The 24638-nt window shown below is 37.5% G+C and overlaps 1 protein-coding gene across 1 annotated transcript in view; it reads left to right on the forward strand.

The window, feature by feature from the left end:
• The window catches only part of rab6ba (RAB6B, member RAS oncogene family a), an 84568-nt gene that overhangs the window by 15663 nt on the left and 44267 nt on the right, over positions 1-24638 (forward strand). The window contains exon 2 of the mRNA XM_042725844.1: positions 16805-16863. Coding sequence (XP_042581778.1) covers positions 16805-16863 — 59 coding nt within the window. The remainder of the gene's footprint in view (positions 1-16804; positions 16864-24638) is intronic.

The raw sequence follows: 24638 nt of genomic DNA on the forward strand, positions 1-24638 counted from the left end.
CCACAAGAAAGAACTCAGTGTGCAATTTTTCTTTTTAAAGTTTTGTTTTGAAATGTATTTTTAAACCAGTCTTGACAAAAAAGTGGTCGAACTGAAATAGAGCTCATCACATCAGAGAAGTTCAGTGAAATCTTGTACATTTGTGGGTTTTTGGGCATCTATTTTCTATTAAAGCTACGTTTTAAAGGGAAAGTTCACCTAAATGGACTATTTTACTGATGTCGTTACTACGTTCCTGTTCCTGGACCTTGATCCTGGTAGTAACCTTGTTATATTGGAGGGTCAGAGAGCTCTCGGATTTTATCAAAAACATCCTAATTTGTATTCTGAATATGAACGAAGGTCTTACGAGTTTGGAATGACATGAGTGTGAGTAATTAATGAATGAATTTTTATTTTTGGGTGAACTATCCCAATAGATGAGTTGATGTTATCTATCTGTTATTTACACAGTAGCACATTCGGTGAATCAAGCCATAGAGCTCTTGCAAGAATCTTTTCAGGTACCTCAACTGTCATTGTCCAACTTAAAAAAAAATGTAAACTCAAAGAAAATAAAATACATGCTTTTCACTTGTCGCACTGAAACAGACCACCCTATTTTAACTTTACAAGGAGAATCTATTGAAAGAGTAAACTGTTACAAATACTTTGGTATATGGTTGGATGACAAACTGAGATTTTATGTACATATTGAAAAACTTAAAAAAGACTAAAATTGAGTTTTCTTTTTCACTTAAAGAAATGTTTTCCTTTTGAAGCAAGAAAGAGAATAATACAAAGTTGTTTCCTCTCAGTGCTATATGCATGCAAGATTTATCTTGTATCTGCTGCTTTATGGTCTACTTGTGTCACATATTTGTAATCACCTGACTGTTGGGCAAAATTTCTTTGTTTTATGTGTTTCTAATTGTTTTATTGTGAAACTTTTTGTGCTGCCATTTTGGCCAGGACTCCCTGGAAGAAGAGATTTTGCATCTCAATGGCACTATCCTGGTAAAATAAAGGATAAATAAATAAATCTAGAATGAATTAGGTTTGTGTTTACACAGCAAAATAAAGAAAGCAGGGTCATAAAGTAAAGATATGATGACCTTTCCACAGAATATTTTTTTATTTACTAGCAGGTGTTGTTTAAATTATCCAAAAGGACTGCATTTAAGCCCAGACCCTGCATGATTAATTAAAATGCTAGCTGGATGATTTCCATCTCAAACTGGGATCTGTGCGATGGCAGAAGTTGGCAGCCTTGTCAGTCAGTACTCTGAAGGTTTATGGTTCTCGGAGCAGCAGTCATTAGACACGTACACATGATTAATGTGAGGCGTGACTCGGGTTCTTCTTCTGCCTGCTGATATTGACGGGCTTCTGACACCAATTACAGCTGAATAATTAATTGATTGACTTGCTGTTTGGGAATTCTGTTGCACATAGCGCAACCAGTGCGCTTCACTTGAGACCTGAACACAAGATGGTGATCATCCTGTGTTCAGGAGTGTTTTGGACCAACTCATTTTTTGGTCCAACTTTGCTGGGAGACCACTAAGATGGTTTTCCTGGTCAGGCTGGTCTGGTTTGCTGAATTTAGACCAACTGGTATATATTTATTAACCTTTGGATTATGAGTCCGACTCGCTAACCATTAGCCCACGACTTCCTCTTAAGAGTATGATATGAATATTCATAATAAAGAACTACCAGCAGCCTGCTTTGTATAAATGTATTGAATTAAATGCTTGTACAATATTTTAATAATAGCACTAAATAATAGTATAGCCTATTTAATAGTCTAGTCTTCATATTACACTAAAAACAAACAAACAAAAAACAACTTAACCCATCATAAGATGATTTGCTGGTGAGGCCGGTCTGATTTACTGATTTTTAGACTAACAGAGAGACCAACTAAAACAAACTAATAATTAAAAAAACACTCTTAAACCAGTCTTATATTATGAATATGATATGAATACTGTATATAGCCTGCTTTTGTGTAGATGTATTTAAATAAAAACATGTTTGTACAATATTTTAATAGCATTAAATAATAAAAAGTACATTCCTTGCACCACACACTAAACTACACTCACTATTATAACAACAACAAAATAAAATAATCATTTATTATATTTATTACTATAATATTATTAATATCAGTAATTACATTAATATATTGTTGTTATATATATATATATATATATATATATATATATATATATATATATATATATAATATATAATATATATATATATATATATATATATTGTTATTTGAGTATAATAAATATTCATAAAAAAGTATTGTGTGTATTGGCAGCCTGCTTTGTGTACATTTTTAAATAAATGTTTGTATAGTAAATGAAAAAAATTACTGGCAACAATTCTCAAGTGAATAATTTGCTTATAGTAATGATTTGTTGACACAAACCATTTTAAAGTAGTGCTCAGTGCTCAAGTATTATAAATGATAGTCATTCTGACTGACCTTCATCCACCTTGTTACCTTCATAATGAGCTGTATTTGGTGTGCCCCGGTCAGAGAGCTGGAGATGGGTTCAGCACAGATGGGGAGGCTCCGCTAGGGGCGAGGAGGCCACCGTTACACAAGGAGGCCATTTACTGGGTTTTGGCTGCAGGGTTGATTCTAACAGACGGAGCTTAGTTCAACAGCAGTGAGTCACTGCATAAACTAGACACAAACTAGACAAGGCTAGAGTTAGCACTAGAGAGTTATGGAAGAGAGCTTGGAGAGGAAATATAAGAAAGACATACGAGTTGGTGGAAGAAGAAAACAAAAAATAGGAGACAGAGATGCAATATTCAGCACCGCTGCACTGAACGGGACGTCACTTTCTATGACGCACGGACTCCAGAGATATGGAGGAGGGCTAGAATCGCTCCGCAGAGCTCTCCGTATAATTACCCCCCTGTCTGGGATATATCCTGTAATTTGATTCATGTCAAAAACCTGACAGATATTTTTGCTGTCGTCAGTTTGAGCTGAATGAAAAAGGACAATTTTGGGTCTTATTAGAAAGAAAAGAAGGAAAGAAAAACGCCTTTCATATCTAATCCTTCCTGTCTCATGCCCTTGGAATGTGTCCTTTATGCATGACACACTCAGCAGGGTTGCACTGTGTGCAGTTTAGGTGTTCTTTTGCTCAAACCTCTTACGGATCAGTTTGCCCATTTTAATTAAATGTGTGCCCACTTCTGCTGCCAAATTTAAAATGAGGGATGATCATTAATTCAGCTTCAGTGGGAGTAGAAATGCTCCTCTGCCCTCTCTTTCCGTCTCTTTAGAAAAGGTAAACATTTGTACATGTCTGTTTAATGAGAGTGTTGTTGTCTTGTGGATTGGCCTTTCTAGCATAAGGTTTAGAATATCTGTACACTGTATCTATAATAATAGCATTTGAGAGTTGCTAGGTTGGTACACTCTTAAATCTCATTTGAGAGTGCTGATATGGTATGACTTTTTGCTGTTTGTATCAGTTATAGCGACTTTTTTAAAAGATATTCTTAAATGCAGGTTACATTGTTAAGCCAGTCGGTGGCGACCAGTGACTTGTCTTCAGGAGTGAATCATTTAATCATTCAGAAATGATTTGTTCAAAACCTTACAAATTGACAGGGTCCCTATGCATTGTTCACTGCATATGGTATATCTGTTGAAGTGCATTTTACTTGGCAAAATGCATTTGTTCAGAACATGCAACGTGCAACGTCATCAGTCTGAGGTATGATGACATAAAAACTTATAAATGTAATATAATAAATCATAAATGTAATATAAATTACCATAATTTTAATTAATATACATGTTTTATATAACACACCCATGTGCTAATATAAACAATAAAGGGATACTCCAGTTGTTATTTTTGTATTCTTCGCTTACAAAATGTGTTCCTGTCGCTTCATATAAACCAGATTGCATGTCTGATGGCAGATGGAGTATTCTGATGACGACTTTCATACCTTTTATGGACCTTGACACTATTATTTACTTGGCAGTATATGAAACAGTCACAGGCCTCCCGGTTTTCATCCAAAATATCTTAAATTGTGTTCCGAAGACGAACGAAGCTTTTACGGGTTTGGAACAACATGGGGGTAAGTGATTAATGACAAAATTTTCATTATGGGGTGGAGTATGCCTTTAAGTCATTATTAATTGAATTCATATAAAATATTATGTTTGAAAGCACTAAACTAGTGATAAATGTCTGTTGTACATTTATGTTGTAACTTGGTTATATTTATCCTACTTAACTGTAATCATGATAGTTGCACTGTAACTGTCACATCTTGTGCACTTTTACTGCAAACAGCTATGCATAAACTTCATCAGGGACTAATTAAACTCATAATAAAAAAACAGAAGCCTCAGGAAGTGTTTACTCTGTTTATTTTAGTCAAATTTCTTGCTATACTGGGGTGATATGCAATAAATGGTGGGTAAATTTCCCTCTCCCCTTAATGTAAATTTTGTACCGGTGTTCCCTTATTCCCTATGCCATTCGCAGTGCCCTTTCAAACTGAATGTTTGCTCCCTTTGGTTTACAATCTCACTTAATGACGGAATACCCTGTGAAGTCCAGTTCACATTTGTGGCCTTGTGTGTTGCTCGAAGACGCTCTGGAAACTGGTTTGGTTTCAACTGGGAACTGTTTTGTTGAAAAGTAGCACAAAGACTTAAAAATTAATAATTCAGAATGGCAAAAAATTTAAAAATTACTATTAGTACTACCAAATAATCATTGATAAAGGTCACTAATGACCAAAATGTTTGTTATTTTTATTGTAAATCTGTTATTTATATTTCGCATTCATTTCATTTTCGGTTTTCTTTTTTTTTTTTTTTTTTTTTTTTTTTCTTGTTTATATTTGTAGTGTGCAAACTATTTATTTTTTGTCAAAAATAAACAAATATTGTGTCTAAAATGAAAGTTACAATATATCAAATTTCCTATATGTATTTCTATATTCTACATATTTATATGCAAAAACTGTATTCATCAAAATACACTGCTATTTTTGAGAAGCCATAAATGGAGAATACGTACAGTAGTTACCACATTTACCTTCCACACATTCTTTGAGTTAACTACTAAAACTATTTAGCCAGAATAGCACAATGTGACACATGGGATTTGAAAGACTAGTTTCTGTGTATTCCTGCAGAATTGTGGTATGAATTGTCCTTATTTTAGTTGTTGAGTTTTACCATCAGAACTTGGGTTTCATCATTTACATTTGTAAAGTAATGGATGTTGTATTCCAGACAGTGATGCACTGACTTGTGCTGATTGTTGTTCTTTATGTAAGCTTTGCATGTTGTGGCCACTTTGCTTTATCAGAGCGCCGCTGGTGTCAGCAGGAAAGTTTCATGCTCACCTGATCTCATTGGACACGCTTCAAGGGTTAGACTTTACAGAGTCTTTCAGTTTTCAGTCAGGGAGTCACCATGGTTGAAGGGAATCTAATTTAAACATTGAAACATTAAGCCAGCCTTTTCTGGCTGACTGGTCTCAAATGGCAGACATATGACTCCCATCTTCACCCTCAAGGCAATCACAACCCCCTATGGAGTCATATATTTCAAATCCGTTGTCACTGCTTTGGTTTGTGTTTGTTGGGGTGTGCGGTGCCCTTATACCATGGAGGTAAAACACTTCATTAGACTTTGCTTGTGGAGAGTGAATGGTTCAGCTGAGAGCCGTTTGCAGTAGAGTAAAGGGTCATGATCTCATCTTTATGTTTTAGTGGGAAATATGCAGTGTTTGCCCTTTGCAAAAACCAGTGTCTGATGTCTGTTGTATTTACAGTGTTGACCTGTAACTTGAATGGCAATATACTGTTGGAGATGCACAAATAAGCAGTAAAGAAGTAAAGATTAAGAAAAGTGTACTTGGGCAACGGTCACAAATTTTGAGAGTCATGCCATAGCTGTACTAGATCAGATCACTATTGGTGACTGTTGACAATTGTTATATAGTGATTTTTCTTTCTTTTTTTTCATATAAAATAAGCATTTTATGAATTTTACAGGAGGTGAATCTTATAAAGAGGAGTGTCTTCAGGCTTCATTTGATTTCTGAGAACACCATTAAGGCGCATAGATGGAGAAATTTCTTATTCATTCCATTCATTCCTTTTGCAGAAAGAGGATTACATACAGTAGTCCTCCAAATCCTGCTCAGCGATACCCTCATAGTACATCAAAAGAGCCTGAAAATCTGGGATTATTTCTGGGACAAAGGGAATGAGGTGATGGGACTAAAGTCCAGAAAGCAAGTAGGGTTGGACTTCTATTATAAGTTGGGAAGGAATTATAGCAGTGATACATAATCTACTTAAGTAAAAGTAAAGTGTGTGATTTCTGTGCCACAAGCATCACCAAATGGTATTGAATTTCTTAAATACTGACCCATCCAATAAACAGACCAAAATCAGACCTTTATTCAGCAGACTATGCTGGCCTGTTTTGGAATCAACCTACGAATGTTGTTCTGTTTTAACATATTGTTTGAAGCATGTCACAAAAATAGCACTCTTCAATTTTATTTTCTTTAAAAGAAGCTGAAAATTGATGCTTATAGACAAAATGCTTATAGAAAATTGCATATATTTTTCTTTCTGGAAAGAATAGGGGAAAGCTCATTGTCTGTTGCTCTTTGTGACTGGATGGTAAAGGTAATTTCAGAAGAACATACTGTGAGCTTCCTGATTGCTGAGTTAATTATGCAAACATGACTTGCTAGAGCTTTTAAGAGCAAACCCGCTGCACTGCCTGAACATAATCTAATGTCTTTACTCTTCTTCGTCTCTCACTAATGAATGTGTGCTGTCTTTACAGACAGTACATTTTTCTTGGGAGGATATTGAGTCGTCTCACTGGCAAGCCAATGAAGGTGAATGGGTGCACAATAGTTGCCCTCTGACTGGCTGAGCTTCGGGGTGGCTTAAAATTAACCCTCTGAAATTAGATTTTTGAAACAAAATACTGGTACAAACCTGCCATCATGGATTCTGTTTGAGCTAAACTACTGAAATCTGTACTCATTTTCATTTACATTCAAGGTTTACATTCATTCTACCAATTTGTTAAAAAGGAGCTCTCAAGTCAACACCAGACACAACAAACATCCATATCTACCATCTCGACTGACATCCCACTTTCACTCCCTCTGCTTCTCTTAGCCCCATCACTCTTCTCCTCCTCTCCTTGCCTGTTCTATCTAATGAATTTTTGATGCTGTATGTTTCTTTCCGGTGTGTTGGGCTCACGTCCCAGTGTCGTGTGGAGGAGGCTGGACCAAGACGGCCACCCGGCTGTCGTTTATTTTTATCCATCTCTTGGCAAGCAGGAAGCAGTCCCAGGGCGTGGCGCTGGGCTCTGATTGGCTCTCTGTCTCAGTGGGATTGCATGATGGCAATGTCCCAGAGGGTAAAGCAGGAGCCATTTCTCTTTGGCACGCTTTGGTGAGGGATCACTGCTGAGAGATATCATTGTTTTGGAGATGGTAAGCACCACCTTCAGAGAGAACGTGCATCTGTTCATGCTGGATGGGCCAAATCGGCTATAGATGCTTTTTCATTAGAGACTAGCTTGCAGACTGATTATAGCTCTGTTCTTTTATGAGACGATGATGTAAATAAAAATGTAATGATATTGATGAATTTCGAATTCATGCTATTTATATATATATATATATATATATATATATATATATATATATATATATATATATATATATATATATATATATATATATATATATATATATATATATATATTTAAAAACTTGGAAAATAATCATTACAAAACACATATTTATTCAAGGTGTTATATGTTATTAATATGTTAAGTTAATATGTTATTAGATGTTACACCATATGACATTTTAGAGGCATTTGTTAAAATAGTATAAAAGTTTTTAAAAACCATATGAAACCATCTTGAATACAGAAAATACATTTTGAATTATTTTAAAAAATGTATTATTATTTTTAATAGACATTCTTACCCAGTCCATTTTTCCATTGGACCTGTTAACCTAGAAATAATTATCTTATGTCATTTGCCATTGCTATGTGTATAACTGTGTTTTAATTTGTTAAATTTGGGTAACACTTTATTTTAAGGTGTCCTTATTACACGTTACATGTACTTACTATTATAACAACAATAAATGATGCATAATTACATGCAAGTAACCATAATCCAAACCCTAATCCTATAGTAAGTACATGTAATAAATTATTATTTCTCAGTACTTAAATGTATAATTACACTGTGACAAGGACACCTTTAAAATAAAGTGTAACCAAAATTTGCATTCAGAATTTGAACATATCTTGAGACACCTGCATTATGTTCCATTCCTCCATTTCTAGATGACTTTGAATTCAAGAACATGTCCTGTCTGAACGACCTCTTAAATGCGCAGCAACAGCTTTGCTGTACTGAAAGCTTATATTTTGACTAACTTGCTAGCATGTAAAGCTGGAGCTCTTTCCTCATAATAGGTCAGTTTGCTTCAAAATAGAAGTTGATAAAAACAATGGTCCAGTTCAGTATGATGCACTTTACTATAATACCATTGAAGTTAACATACTGTATGAAAAAAGGTAATATTTAGTTAATTTTAAGATCACTTGAAGTTAATGAAGTAGAGGAAGAAGTTTTGACAAGTGTTCATGGATAAAATAAATTAAAGCCATCCTTTCAGGTGCCATATGTGCAGATTTTTTTTTTTAAATTACCTTCTCCAATTACCTTTACCATTAATCTGTCTGCTGGTGAAGGAATAGTTGCAGAACCTTATTTAATAGCCAAAAAGAAAACTTATTGGGTTTTTCTCCAGCAGGCCACAGTAAAAATGTGTGGGCTGATGCTGTTCAGCATGTCATCTTCACCGAACTGCCTGAAACTCTGAAGAAATAACCCAGGCAGACTTTTTATTAGTCAACAACCGTGCTTTAATTAGGCACAAATTCTTAGTCCTGTTTTCTTTCTAGAAAATATTGGAATTTGAATCATAAAAGCAAAACGGATAAAGACTTGACACTCTTTTTTTGTCTACTTTATTAAAAAAATTAATTAAAATACAATTTATTGTTTATTCTAAGGCCTCTTAGAAAAAATCATGTGAACAACATGCAGGGAAAAAAACAGCAGCAAACGGTATCATATAGACGACATCTACAGATCTTCATGATTATGTCAAGTCTCTTAAAATATCAGATGTATTATAACATGGCAAGGTTAGTTAAGATTGTAAAATGTCACGTGGTGTGACTCCACTATGAAAAGACATCTGAAGTAATTTATAAAATAAAAAAAGTTGTACATTCAAATAATAATAATAATAATAATAATAATGCATACAGTACAGTCACATATTAATCTTGTAGGGAAATATGTTAATACTTTTTACTTGGTTGAGGCTTAAAAATTAAACTGTTCCTGAAAATGATATAATGGTTTTTATTTATGTATTTATTTTTCTTGTGTACACTCTTATTTTTAATTGACCCAAAAACATCATTACGGTAATTAAAAATCTCATAAAGGGGTTTTTCTTTTTCCTTGAAGTGTATCAGTGTTCTCTCTGTGTGGCTGCTTGTCCAGAAGGTATAAGTTTGACCTTTAGCATGAGGTTTCTGTTCCTTTCCATCTCCTCATTTGAGCCGCACTGTGCAAGACTTTAATCTGGCAGTCTAGAGGTGTGTGGGCCCTGCAGGTTAAGATGCCTAGTAACAGCTTTTTAAGGGCAGCAGATGTTCATATACCGGTTTTAATTGGGCCTCATGATGGCAACCCCCCACCGCAGTGCCTTTGAACGGACAGATAGGGGGCACTCCTGATTAAAGGAGAAACCTGTTAATTGCTCGATTGTGTGACTTCAAGCACTGCACTTGTGCATATTAAGCTGTCTTTGACAACACTGTATAATTGATGGCTAGTGACCTCCCAGGGGTGTTTGGATCAGATGCAGTGCATCCAGCAAAAGCTTCTCGTAGTGCCCATTAAAGTGTGTTTTTGTTGTTGAAGCATACAAAGGACATTCAGCTAACCTGAATTTTAACATGTGCACCTTGAGATAAGAACCCCTTGCATAAATAGAGAAGCTTCTGCATTCAAACTCACAAAAAAAGAGTTACCTCTAGAGAGGTTTTAGATCAAGGTAATTACTGCACCCCGTATTGTTGCTAAAGCTGGCTTGTAACATAAGCAAATTAGAAGTCGATCCACCGGTCTTTATGGTCGATGTTTAACAGTGGGGGATTAGAATCATGCACTATTATGCTGTCCTGTGAAAACCAGCAAATCACAGTAAACAATGCCTAGCCTCATCGTGGCAACACCCAAGCCTAATTAATGGAGTTCCACGGGAGATACATTTGCATATGCAAATTTCATGACCATGTTAGCAAGCATTAGATGGGAGCGGCTTTGATGCTGGCTTTTTACAACTAAGGATTTGTACAAAGCAGGGTTAGATCAGCCAGCGACTGGAGCTTCTACTGAGCTTCATGTAGGGGCTGGTATCCAGGGAGAAGTGTTCAAAGGGCCGCTCTTAATCTCAGTGTCTGAGGGAGACCAGTGCACCTCTCCACATTAATTAGAGTTTAATGGCAATCGATAGGTCTCAGGCCCTGAAGAAAAAAGACATTGATTGGTCCAAATGTCACAATGAAACAGTTTTGTGCTAAAGGTGGGTGGAAGCTGGGCTGAATAGGGATTATGGAGAGCGAAGGTTAGATGATTTTTTGGGGCCATTGATCACCACAGTCGGGAGGCCTTCATTTGCTATGTCTAAAACACATGTGACACTGTGTTAGCAGAAAACTGGAAACTGGCACCCACACACTCACACAACATTAAGCAAGGAGAGCAGGTATTGTTGTAATACGTGGTGAGCTAAAACACAACATTTCTAACCATTTAGATAATAGCTGAAGGGATGAAATCACAATGATACTTGTTGGCCACCCTTCTGAGTTGAGAGTATAAGTTGTAAGGCTACGTGTATCAGAATACAAATATCATAGACATACAGGGGAAAAAAAGAATATTTAAAAAAAAAAAATTATATATATATATATATATTTCGAAAAAGAAAAAAGCGTATTAATTAGCATTAAGGCTAATAAACGTTAAATGACACCGAAGTCATCAGATTCGTTTAATATTTTTGATATATAACATTAATTTAATAAGTGATAGTTCGCCCAATATGAAAAGTCATGGACTGGATGTGAGGATGGGGCTAATATAAAAATTATTTATATAATATAAAAAATGTGTAAATTTGATTAACAAAACGTACACAATTTTAACTAATTTACTTTATTTGTACTATTTTGCTAGTAATTTGTTACTTTGTCCTTATTTATTTATTTGTTTCCTATTTATTTTGACATAACATTTTATTTTCTTTAGTCAGGCTAGTATACGTTTTTGCTGTGATACTGAAATTAGTTTTGTGAACTGTTAAATGGTATTTAAAATGCTGGTATCGTATCTGCCTTATTTTCAGCAAAAGTATCTATGCTGTGATATATATCATTATATATTATAACTTTATACACTGTATTTCGTGTTATAAGATTTAGCTTAAACCCACCTTGGGTGATTTGTAGCAGAAAATTGCATTAACATGTTGACAGATCATGAATAAAATCACTGAGCTGGAGAAGTTACTGCAAGAAGTGTTACAACCATCCCTGGTCTCCCCTATATATAATCTATGAATTATGTATCTTCCTATCTGAAGATGAACATACATGGTATATTTTTTCATTTGAGTCATGAGCCTGCAGCACAAATCTGCTGAAAGCCCTGTTTCTCCAGACATTCATTAAAAACAAACATGCAGAATTTGAGAAATTTAATGAGAGCTGTGCCACAGATTCCTTTCCAGCAAGACTCACAGCACTGACGGTACTCTCACACTTTAGGACTGTTATGAGCGACCAAGGGGCCAGAGTTTGACTGGTTAACATGACCCCTTTGGCCCCTACTCTTAGATGGTAGAAGCTTACAATTCTGTCTATTCTGACAGTTTTTTTCCTAATGTATTTTTCCTCATCTAATATCCCGTTTTACTTAAACATGCTACATTACAGAAGTAAAATAGATTGGGAAGAGGGTTTTAGACAGACTTTGGCGATAGTTTACCCAAAGATGAAAATTCCACCGTTTTACTCAACCGCAGAAGTTATACAGGTTTGGAACAACATAAGGGTGAGTAAATGATGATGAAATTTTGATTAACTATTTTTTTTTTAGAATGGCTCAGAGCAGGCATGGAGGCCACCAATGCATGCCAATCAGAAAATTCGAGTTTGTGGACCAGCAGTAGAGAGATGAGCACACAGAAAGAGACGTGTTGACGTCAGTAGATCATGCTGTACTCCTGTTAACTACAGACTGAACAGCCTCTCCATGTGTTTTTATGCCCCTTCGGCCTGTGATGGGAGTAATGATTCAGAGAATTTGCAGCAAAACATGAGCTTTCCTGGGATGAAAGAACAGCATGCACCTGACAGACAGAGATGCAATAGGAGAGATGAGCAGGTGTCATTATAGATACATCAGCAACTTTTTTGCTGTTTGTTTGCTTTCTGCTGCGCTTCTGCACAATGTCCTTTGTCACTATGTAGTTTGATTTCATTACTGTAGTGTGATGGTGTAAACAGATGGACGGAATCATGGAATGCACTCATAAAAATAGAATTCACAGTGTAATGCAGAATGTCACAGAAATTTGCATATTTGCAAATATATCAAAAGTAGGGCTACACAATTAATCAAATTCATATCCCGATACAGAGTGGTGAGTGTGATTATTAAACTGCAAAAGAAATACGACGTCTGTGTGTATCTATGTGAGTTGATGGAACAGTTTTGTCTGCATTGTACTTGAGTGTGCATGAAGTTCATTGGTTGGGCTCAAGAGATTTTACAATTAAATCTGATAAACTATTGTTAAACACATTCAGAGAAGTTCAAACATCTTCACTACCACACATCAAAATAAAAGTTTGGTTTAACATGATATATTACCATTGTATAGTAAAATGTGTACTTATATTATGTATTGTAAAGGGATTGTTACGGTATATTGTCGTTTGATTTAGAATTTAGAGAAAATTTAATTTTATGTATTTGTATTTTATTAATTAAATTCATTAGATATGATTTTTAAGATTAAAACAATCTTGAAAAAAAAAAAAAATTGGTAAAAATAAGAGATTTCATAGGGCCCCTGTATTTTCAGCCATGCTAAGATGCTGCTAAATAATGCATGCTAATTATCTGAAGCACTAATTACAGTTAAATCATTCATGAAAAAAAACAAAAAAAAAACTAAAAAAAATAAAATTAACCAGACAGACAAACAAAAACAATCATAAATAATATATATTACAGATAGACTGTCTCATTCAACATAGTTCAGACATAGTTCAGACTGTTTCTCTCCAGAAACGCGGTTTCACAACATTAGTACTGAGGATTTTTATCAGCATACATGAGTGGATTTGTCATGAATATGTAATAGTGATGAAATAAAGCCATTTTAAATTCAATTCTTGGAGTTCTTGGTGTGTCTGCTAACATTTATCAGGCAGTGCCTCGAGTGTGCATTAAAGAGATATCAAAGACCAGAATCTCTGCACCAGAAGCCTCTGCTGTCGGATGCGTTCATGTTTTATCAGTATAGTTCTTTAATAAAATTTAGATTTAGAAGAAGCAGAGATTATGAATATTTCTCAGGGTGGGCTTATTTTTGAAAGTCAATTTCGATACAAGCATATTCAATATTGTGTTAGTAAAAAAAAAAAAAAAGCTACTGAAGTGTTATTTCTGCTGCACAGGAAATAAGATACAGTTCATTAAACACAATGACCTTTGTGAAACATTTTCAATGTATTTACAATGGGTTGTCATGCTGTTAAATAGCCCATTATAGTCTTCTCAGCAAAATTTAAAGTAGAAATTAATTCAGAAATAAAAAAAAATATATGTATTTTAACAAATTCTAAAAAATTTTTTTTCATGTTTTGCAACCCCACAATGTGTTCTAGAGGTAAAAATAGGTGAAAATTGTGTATTGTGAAAAATTTTGTGTTGTGATGCAAACTTACCAATGCCCATTTATCATGGTTCTATATTCTTAATTTCATATTAAAAACGCATTAAATTCTAATTTTTGAGATTCTACACATTTCTTATTTTGCATTATTAACTGTATTTGATCAAAAATACAGTAAAATAGTAATACTGTGAAATATTGTTACAATAAAAAAAAAAATCTGTTTTAATATATTTTAAAATGTAATTATTCCTTGGATGCAGAGCTGAAGCTGTTTGATCCCAAACGTTTGAATTTCTATGTAAATGCACGTATGATTTCTCTGTGCAGCACTGACCACTTTGTGTAATGTACCGTTAGCAGTATATGTGGTTTAAAGAAAATTTTATTTCTAATCTATTCTATCTGCAGCTTCTCCCATTAAACCGCCAGCTTACCCTTACATTTTTCAACATACTTTAGTCACTTTAGTCTCTTCCTTCCCGTTTCCTTATCCTGTATCCATTATCTGATTGTGCCTCTAATGGGCGCTCTTAGTGGAGTCAAAGCACCAAATCCAATCTATCACAGTAAAGTCTAAGCGCTAAGCCCTATGTCCAGCTATTGCTCTGCTGTCTGCAATAGGTGATTAACTGAAAAATGGTGGATGCCCTCTGCTCCACTAAATGACTTGATATTAAATATTTAACAGGACTAAAATTAGACACCCACCACTCTGTCTATTAGGAACAGAGTTTGAGCATTTCATTTGGTGGATTCTGAAGAGACAGAATATAGAAAGGGAAGTATTATTTACTGTTAACTGGAATGATGATCTGTTTTTCTTAAATCTCTGTTTAGGCTTCAAACTACACTACTGTTAAAAACGTTTAGGGTCAGTTTTTAAAATTAATACTTCTTCAGCATGTATTCAGTTGATCAAAACACTTCAAATAAATGCTGTTCTTTTGATCTTTTTATTCATCAAAGAATCCTGAAAAAAAGTGTTTTCACAAAAAATATTAAGCAGAGCAGCTGCTTTCAGCATAGATGATGATAATGTTTTATGAGCATCAAATCAGTATATTAGAATTTTGAAGGATCATGTCACACTGAAGACTGGATTAATGATGCTGAAATGTAATTTACATTTTACATTATATTAATCAGAAAACAGTTATTTTAAATTGTAATAGTATTTTTACAATATTACTGAGTTTACTTTATATTTAATCAAATAAATGTAGCCTTTATGAGCTAAAAGAAAAGGCTTCTTTAAGAAACATGAAAAATCTTACCGAACCCCAAACTGTTGTACAGTATTTTCAAGAGAAAAAATATTTAAAAAGAAATCCAAAGCAAATGTAATTGGATGTTCTATTCCCACTGGTCTTGATGCAGTAGGAGCTGATATATGTTAGTGTCTGCCTCTCAGCATCAGCTATAGCAGGAAAGGCTGGCTATCTCTCCTCTAGCACTCCCAATTTGTACAAACGTCTTCCATCCAGTGGCTTCGTCTGCTCTCAATAATCATGGTTCGTTTGATGGGGAGGGAAGGGGGCATAGCCCAAACCATAATTCAGTATTTACTCAAAAGCATTAGATAAAGCCTTATGAGCCCCATTAATTTAGATCCTCCTCGCTTTTAAACGGAGACAGATCAGTGTCTTAGGGAAAATTAGCATTTAAATGACTTGTGGCCTGCAGCCTCCAGTCAACTCACTGCGAAGACTTTTCAGCCACGAGAAATCCTGCTCTCCTTTATTTGATCTGTAGCTCAGAGTTATTTTCTGTGTGTGGATGTGTGGGTAAATTCATCCATATTTACCTACACAGGTATGTTTTCTTGATTTTTTTTTTTTTCTCAGGGGAATCTCAGGTCAGCAGGGCAGAAGAAGTTGTGCTGATGTTTTTACTGCAGTCTCGTATCTGAGTTTAGGTTCTGTGATGCTATTACTGGGATATTTTAAACTGTTTTCTGCCCTAGATTTAATAAACCTGCCTCAAAAGAAGTCAAATCTAAATAATCTACCTTTTTAATACTTTATTATTGCTTGCACGAAGGAGCTTCACCATATTACCATTCATGAAATTTAGATGTGAAAATAAAACACCGTTATGTGCTTCTCTGTAAGATGTAGCAATTTCTCTGTCTCATATGACAGCTGATGACAAATTGAGTCTATTCTTACCACAAAAGAAATCCTTTTTGAGCTTTAAATCAGAGGTAGTTCAGGTTCTCTATTGGCACATGTTGTTCTATAAAAATTAAAAAAAAACACACAACATCCATAGAACCTCTTTATCAAACAAAGGTAGTGAAAAATGGTTCTTGCATTTTTAAAATGTTCTTCACACTATGAAAAAAAAAAAAAAAAAAATAAGGAACTGTTCACTGAAATGTATATTTGGGAACAAAAAAGGGTTCTTTCTATGGCGTCACTGCAAGAACCCCTTTTGGACCCTTCATTTTAAAAACTGTACTCCTAATGCAATAATTTTCAATGGTTCCATTACGTCACTGACGACCTTCTGGGTTAGTCTCCGATTGAATGATTAGATCTCTTGGCAGAGGTTTCAATTAGCGCAGTTGGCAGCCCACAGCTTGCAAATCAATCCAGTAAGCCCAGGCTGGCATCACTGGCTTCCTCAGTCACCGTCTGCTTTCAAATGGCTTCTATTTTAATGTTTCTCTTCTCTTTGTTCTCTTACAGTGGGGAAGACTTCCCTGATAACACGCTTCATGTATGACAGCTTTGACAACACATATCAGGTAGGCAGCTGCTTGACATCCTTGTCATTCTGTCACTCAGAGAACTTAAAGTGTCCCTCCCCTTATTGTGCAGCATCAAAGAGTCATTTTGCACAGTCTTCAGAAAACATAATAGGCCGAGTTCAGTCTTTCATTTGTGAAGACAATTCTTACAAATTGATTATAAAAATCACAGATTTCAAATCACAGAAACACATTTGCGAAATTTGATAATTTATCCTATATTCACCTTCAATCTCATTTGAATTAGCAACAGCAGAGATGAATACACATGTATGGTCACTTTCATATGACACCGTAGGAACTGATTATACACTGCATATTAGGGGTGGGCGATATGATCAAAATCTCTCTCTCTCACACACACACACACACACACACACACACACACACACACACACACACACACACACACACATATATATGAAGCGTTCAGATGCAGAAGCCTCTAAGTGTCATCTGAATTTTTTTTTTTAATTTTTTTTTTTTTCTCTGGATCCTGTTTATTTGCAGTTATTTTACTTTAATGGCAATGAAAAACCCTTTTCATTGCCATTAAAGTGAAATTACTGAACCTACACATAGGAGCCTGATAAAAATGCTAATTTTAGAAGAACATTTCCAACAGCACTTAGAGGCTGTAAATAAGAATTGCTGCATACATTGTATATAAAGTAATTAAATGTGAAAAAACAACAACAACAAAAAACACTGCATATTCTTCACTGTGTAAATTAAATACAGTATATATGTATATCATGAGAGATTTTCTCTCTTTTGTTGTTTGATTAACATGAATGACAGACAGCAGGAATATTAGACTGCTTTCATTTTAAGAGATGCCAGGAAACTGCACGAGCCTATGGCGGTAAAGCCCACCAAAGCCCACCAGAATGGGCGGGGGCATCTGGCTATATAAGCGGCACATCGCCATATGATCCTCAGATTATTCTCCTTCAGCGACGACTACAGATTTTTGCTCTATGAGACTGAGAAACCCTTCGCCGTGATCCAGCCTCGCAGCGGAACAAGAGACCTCTTCCTGCTCGGCAATTCTCGCAGTTTCTCGTCACCTTCACGCCTGCAGCAGCGACGTCTCCGGTTCTGCTGCTATCCGGTGGATTAAAAGAGCAAATTTCAAAGAGCAAATTTCCAGCATTGTTTCAAATGCCGCTGACAGTCACAGCGAGTGCGTTTCATGCTTGGGCTCCTCCCATGCTGAAGCTGCGCTCACCCAGACGGAATGTCCTCATTGTGAGGATATGAGACTCACCTCTCTGCACTCGCGGAAAGCTTTTCAGAAAGCGACTCTGCCCCTTGTGCCCTCCTGCTTTCTTCCTCCCAGGAGCCTGTAAGAAAAACGCAGTGGGGCAGAGGAACCTAGCGCTCGGCGAAGAGTGAGCCAAAGCCAGCTGAGCCCCCAAGCCGGCTGAGCACTCAGAAAAGGGCTCTCCTGTGCACTTTTCCCTCCAAGACCAGCGTTCCTCTGTGGCTGCGAGCGACATGGTCTCATTTGGAGGGAGTGAGTGTGACCCTATGGACGACAGCATGTCATTAGAGGCTTCAAATGTGGAAGAGATGTTGGGCTTGTACGTCGACCCCGCCCCCTTGCCATCTGCACAGCCCAGCACATCCAGCCTGGGCATGGACGCTGAACTATTCCGCGTCCTGTGAAAGGCTGTAGAGGAGCTGGGTCTGGAGTGGTCCCCGCCTGAGGAGCTCACCCACAGCCGATTGGATGAGTGGTTCTTGCCGAGGCACAGCCAGGCCCCCCGTCAATGAGCTTCTCCATTCTTCCCGGAGGTCCACAACGAGATCAAGTCTTGTTGGCCCCCTTCCTCGGCTTGCCTCTGTGCCTGTCGACGACACCGAAGAAAAAGGGTATGACAAGCTGCCTCCCCCAGTTGAGTCTGTGGCCGCGCATCTCTGGTCACCCTCGGCCATTGGTTGGAAGTCAAAGGCTGCCCACCCATCCAAGCCACTGCACAGAAGTCGTCCTAGGCAATGCGACACTTCCTGCCAAAGCGCTCCAGGTCAATGGCTGCTTCTAGTCACCCCAAAAATGTGCCAACTCAGCATCCCACAAAGCCCATGCCGCCAGTTGTTCCCACGGCTCCTAAGCCCGAGCCTCGCCAGCGCTCCCGCTCAGCCAGATGCTACCAGTTCCCTAAATGCCAGGGCCCCGACCCAAGATAGCATTGGACCCTGCTCCCCAGGTGTCATCCTGATCTGCGGGACAGGAAGAGGAGGGGGACAAATCTCGCGGCAGCCGGACCACCCCCCAAAATGCCTCTGTTATGCCTCAAAGCACCCAGTTCAGTTCTGGGTGCCAGTGGCAGTGTGTTTGTGACCAAAAATACTGTTGTGAACATGGGGCCCACTCGGATCGCATCCACACAACCAACCGCTGTTATAGCGAGAAAAAAAAAAAAAAACATTTTAAAAAAGAGTGCAAATTTCCTCTTACACTCACTGCGAGCATTGGGTCCCCTCTAGGCGGCCCACCACTCCAACCAATCCAGCCCCTTGCCACACGGGCCGAGGCCTGGCAGGCCATCCCCGGGGTGTCAAGTTGGGTTATTGGGATAATAAAATGAGGTTATACACTCCAATTCACTCGAAGACCCCCACGCTTCAGCTGCGTGGTCTTCACCTCGGTTCAAAGTGAGAATGCACACATCCTATGCGCCGAATTGATGAATTTGCTGGCAAAAGGAGCCTTATAAATGGTTTCCCCAGTCGAGAGCGAGTCAGGCATTTAAAGCCGTTACTTCCTGGTCCCCAAGAAGGATGGCGGTCTAAGCCCTATTCTCGACCTCAGACCTCATGAGATGGCCATTCAAAATGATAACATTAAAAAAGATCCTCTCGCAAGTATGCCCAGGGGACTGGTTCTTTTCTCTGGACCTGAAAGATGCTTACTTTCACATCCAGATAGCCCCCCCATCACAAGCGATTCTTGAGATTCACCTTCGAGGGAGTGGCTTATCAATACATGGTCCTTCCCTTTGGGCTGTCCCTAGCTCCTCGCACTTTTACAAAGTGCATGGATGCGGCTCTTTCCTCGCTGAGACAGATGGGCTCATTCTCATTCTTGACGACTGGCTCATTCTGTTTCCTGCGAGAGGAGATCCTGCCTCAGGGGAATGGGCCATGGGGCTGCCGAGAGTTCGGGCCCAACAACTTCCTGAGGTCTTCCTGAAACCAAGGTCTTCCTGAAACCAAAGCAATGGCTATGCACCTAAAGTGCTCTCGACTCCGTTTAGAGCACAGGTAATAACTCTGTCGGCGCTTCCTCCTTCAAAGCAAGAGTTAAACTTACTATGCCCAGTTAGGGCACTGAAAGTCTATGTTGAGCGTTCCGCCCCGTTCAGGTGGTCCGATCAGCTGTTTGTATGCTTTGGTGACCGCACCAAGGGGTCTCCATTCATGAAGCAGAGACTTTCAAAATGGATAATTGATGCTATTAGGCTAGCATACTCTTCTTTGGGCCTTCAATGCCCCATGGGAGTAAAAGCCCATTGAGCTAGAGGCGTGGACTCTTCCTGGGCTTGGTCTAGTTATGTGTCCATTGCAGAATTTTGTGCAGCAAAAGTCTGGACGTCCCGACTTTACAGGCGTGGGTCCTTTCTGCATAGCAGGGCACTTTGTCATATGACTACTAGTTTGGAGTTTGCCTCCTTCTAGTACGCTCTTGGCCCTTAGTGAATTCCGAGGCTGTACTGATTATTCTGGAATGATTATACAAGGCTGGGCCGACCTCTCTGAGTTTGGCCCTATTGCCTTGGCGGGGTTTCCCTGCAGAATACTTGGTCCCTCTAGGCCCCTTTGGGTGCTTAAGGCAAGTTCAAGTATTAGTCGTTCCTCTAGCATAGCATGGCGGGATTGAACTGGTTCCCCATAAGCGTCTTTAACAAGATGCAGTACGAGTGAAGTATCGACAGGGAACATACTCATTTACTAATGTAACCTCGGTTCCCTGAGATACAGAACGAGTACTTTGCCATACTATGTAGCTGCATGACTCAGTCGTCACTTCAGTCGAAGTAACCTGAGGATCCTATGGCGATGTGCCGCCTTTATAGCCAGATGCCCCCGCCCATTCTGGTGGGCTTTGGCGGGCTTTACCGACATAGGCTCGTGCAGCTCTCCTGCCGAGCCATTGGTTCGTTTTATATTCACTGCACGAACCAATGGCCGTGCAGTAACACTGCATTACTAAAAAAGGCTTCAGTCATCGGAGAAAAAGGAGTTTCTCCATAACCATCTTTAACAAGATGCAGTACTCATTCCGTATCTCAGGGAACCGAGGTTATGTAAAAATACTAATAACCTATATCTATAAACATATCTATAAAGCAGCAAAAATAAATTACTGTTTATGGGGGTAATTGCAAATAATGACATTTTGACACATACAAGAGTGTGTATTAAACAGTTCAATGCCTATAAAGCAGTAAAGTCTCATGCTCTGTGAGCACCTTCTTTATGTGCCCGCGCCTCCATAACATACCACATAAACAAACTGTCAGAAAACGCAAACACATGGAGTTATGAACACTTAATGAAAAGATATGTATACATTTGGCTCTTGGTAAATGGTAAGACATGCTGTTGGAAACATCTCAAGGGGAGTGTTGTCTATATAAGGTTCATATTTTTAAATTAAACCTGTGAGCGAGCTGGTGTACCTCATGTGAGATGAGTTTGATCCCCTAAGGTGATTTTGAAGTCATCAGGAAAATTTACAATTTGTTCATGTATAGTTATTGTTTTAACACAGTGTTATAACTCAGTCTTCCAGTGAAAACAACCAATGTATGCTGTAAACCCCACCATTATACAGAACAGACCCCACCTCAAATTCCTTTTGAGTGTAACACAGACATCTTAAAATCCAACCAACAGCCAATGGATAAAACGATGCTACTACCCAACTTTAGCACAAATTCCAGCATCAGTAAGGTGTGGCATGGAAGTGATCAGCCTGTGGCACTGCAATATGAGCGCAGTAAAATGATGGGAGAAGAAAAGTAAAACAATGATTCTAGTTTTAAAGGATAGTTTGTGATAGTTGTATTATTTTATGAGTACCTTTAATTGCTTTTTTTATAATGTTCTAGAACATAATCAGGTTAATTTAGCCAGAAATGCTCTAATTCGGCTGTGTCCCTTAGCTAGACAACTTCCCTGCACTATAATATACTTATAAAAAGTGTTAAAAGTAAGAAAAGGTTTTTGTTTTTTTTCCTCTAAAATGTATTGAGGGTTTGATATTTTGTTTCCTGTTTTAGAAGAGTGGACTTGGCGTTATTTGACATAATGTTAGCTATGGAAATATTTGTGCAAGTGTATGTTTTGAATTATTGCATTTATTGACATTTGTTGTAACTCTTTTTCTATGGAGTGGAATGAGGCACAAGTTAATTTAGAATATAGAAATGGAAAGTTTAAATTGGTAAGATAGGGAAAAATAAAGTATAAGGTAGCCGTCACTGGTAGAAGTGAGCACTAATAGATGTATGTGTTTGTGAGTGAAGTTAAACTGTTATTGTTAGCACTGTAAACAACACAATTCTATCCTCAATTGTTAAAAAGGGGAGTTTGTGCTGTTTTTGTACCTTACAGTTCTATTTTTTTTTATTGATAATAAAACAAAACTACTGTTTTATTAATAACCTTATTATAAATAACCTGTTATACACCATTACTGCCTTGTGGTGTGATACTCCTTCTGACTTCTCAAGATCATTATCATATCAATTAATTTGGTATTATTGTGTACAATTTGCATTTTTAACACTCCTGAATCAAGAATCAATACTCCTGTCATTACTGTAACACCAAGCTTTTTGGAGGACAGTTCACTTTTTTCCACAAAATAGTCAAGTAGTCAAAAGTACTTCAAGTAGTCAAAAGTGTAATTGAAAAATCAGCCATGTGTATTTGTCTGTGTTCTATCAAAGAACTTTTATGTCCAAGTGTCTAAGACTTTTGTATTAGACTTGAATGTTTCTATTCCACTTATCTGAATGGTTTATAACCCATAAAACCTGAAGGACAGTGAAATGATGCGAATAGCTAATGTTTTTCAGGCTGAAATGCTCTGTAGGCATGTGTCTATTTAGATGTCATTGTGTTTGAGCTGAGTCACAGCTTTAGTGCACTACAGGTTCTAACTGTCACAATAGTCCAACCGTCTGAGACATACACATAATGACAGCTCTCTGAAGTCTCTCTGGCCTTGATCTTGCCTTTCTTTCTTTATATCCTCGCCATTTTGCTGCACTAACACTGTGTCCACAAATGACTTAAACCTTCAGTGGTTTTTCTTAAAATGGCATTTAAACTTTAGTAGGACATGGAGTACATTAATTTCTATACCAATTGGAAACCGAATCACATGAGTAATGTTAGGTATTCACTCTATTGTTAATATCTTGTTATATAATAATTATTGTACAGTGTAAATGATAAAAAAATGGACGCTTACAGTTTTCCTCCACACTGAGAGTGCATAGTAGCTTAATATTTAACAAAATGACAAAATATAGGAATTAAGCTCTAACCAGCCCCCTTATCTGTACTCTCACAATGTGTGTAACAATAAGACTATGTTTGTGTCATAAACCAAACTAAGCATGCTGTAGCGCTACAGTCTCAAGCTGTAATAAGATTACATGAGTGCTTTGTGAACAGACTGTGTTGTGCTTTCTGACGAGTTGATAGATTCTGGAATCTCAAATCCAGAGCGCTGTTTTGCACCGTTTAAATTCTTAGAAAACTGCTTTGTGTTCCATTATCTATTAATATAAAATCTAAGCTGTTCTACCTGTGTGGCTTTTCAGTAGGGGTGCTCCGATTGATCGGCTACCGATCACAATCGACCGATAATCGCTTTGGGATGATTGATCTGCGGTCTCTAAAAAGGCCGATCTCATAAAACCGATCTCAAGCTGATGACACGCCTGCCGTGAGAGGTTTGGCGTGACATGCAGCGGCACCGTCTCGGTCTCTGTCCAGCACGGGTAATATAATAATTAGAATGCTTTAGGTGAGGTTCAATTCATATTTCTTCATTAAATAACATAATTTCACAAACTGCGTGGATGAATCACTGCACACTCTCTTTCTCTCTCAAAATCCAAATGGCTTCAAATCACATCGCGTCTGCACTATAAGTGAGCTGCACGTGCACAGTCACATCGTCACTGAAGTTTATAAATTGCATATTTTCTTTTTAATTCTTGCCAGTGTTTAAACCATTCAACACTCACGCGCTTTACTGGAGACCATGCTCTCATACACAATGCATCTCACACACATAATGCCAGGTTCACATTACTCCGTTTGCAGTGCATATGTAGTGTGTATTTTTCCGCGCTCATGTTAACGTATTAAAGCGTTCACAATGCACATACGGTTGCAGTTTGGCAGTGTTTAGGAGCGGTGTGTCTGCAACAGTGCAGAGATCGTTTCCGCACCGAGTTTATTTTTTGCTGCGCTGCATGCACTGAAAGTAACAATTAAAGTAACAGCACATGTTTGCAGTAAATATGAACATGCATTGACACAAAAATGTAGTAATTACACCATAAATGCATATAATTAAAGTCTACTGTGTTTCACAACCAACACATAGACTATGGTTTTTTGGCTAGGTTTAAATGAAAAGAGCACTTTTAGATAAACAAGGCAATAATTTTAAAGTTCTTAATTAAAGTTCTTTATGAACCGCAGGATTGTTAGTAAGAAAGATTGAAATGCAAATGTAA

The sequence above is a fragment of the Cyprinus carpio genome, chromosome B6, assembly GCF_018340385.1.
Source record: "Cyprinus carpio isolate SPL01 chromosome B6, ASM1834038v1, whole genome shotgun sequence".
In the NCBI taxonomy this organism is placed as follows: Eukaryota; Metazoa; Chordata; class Actinopteri; order Cypriniformes; family Cyprinidae; genus Cyprinus; species Cyprinus carpio.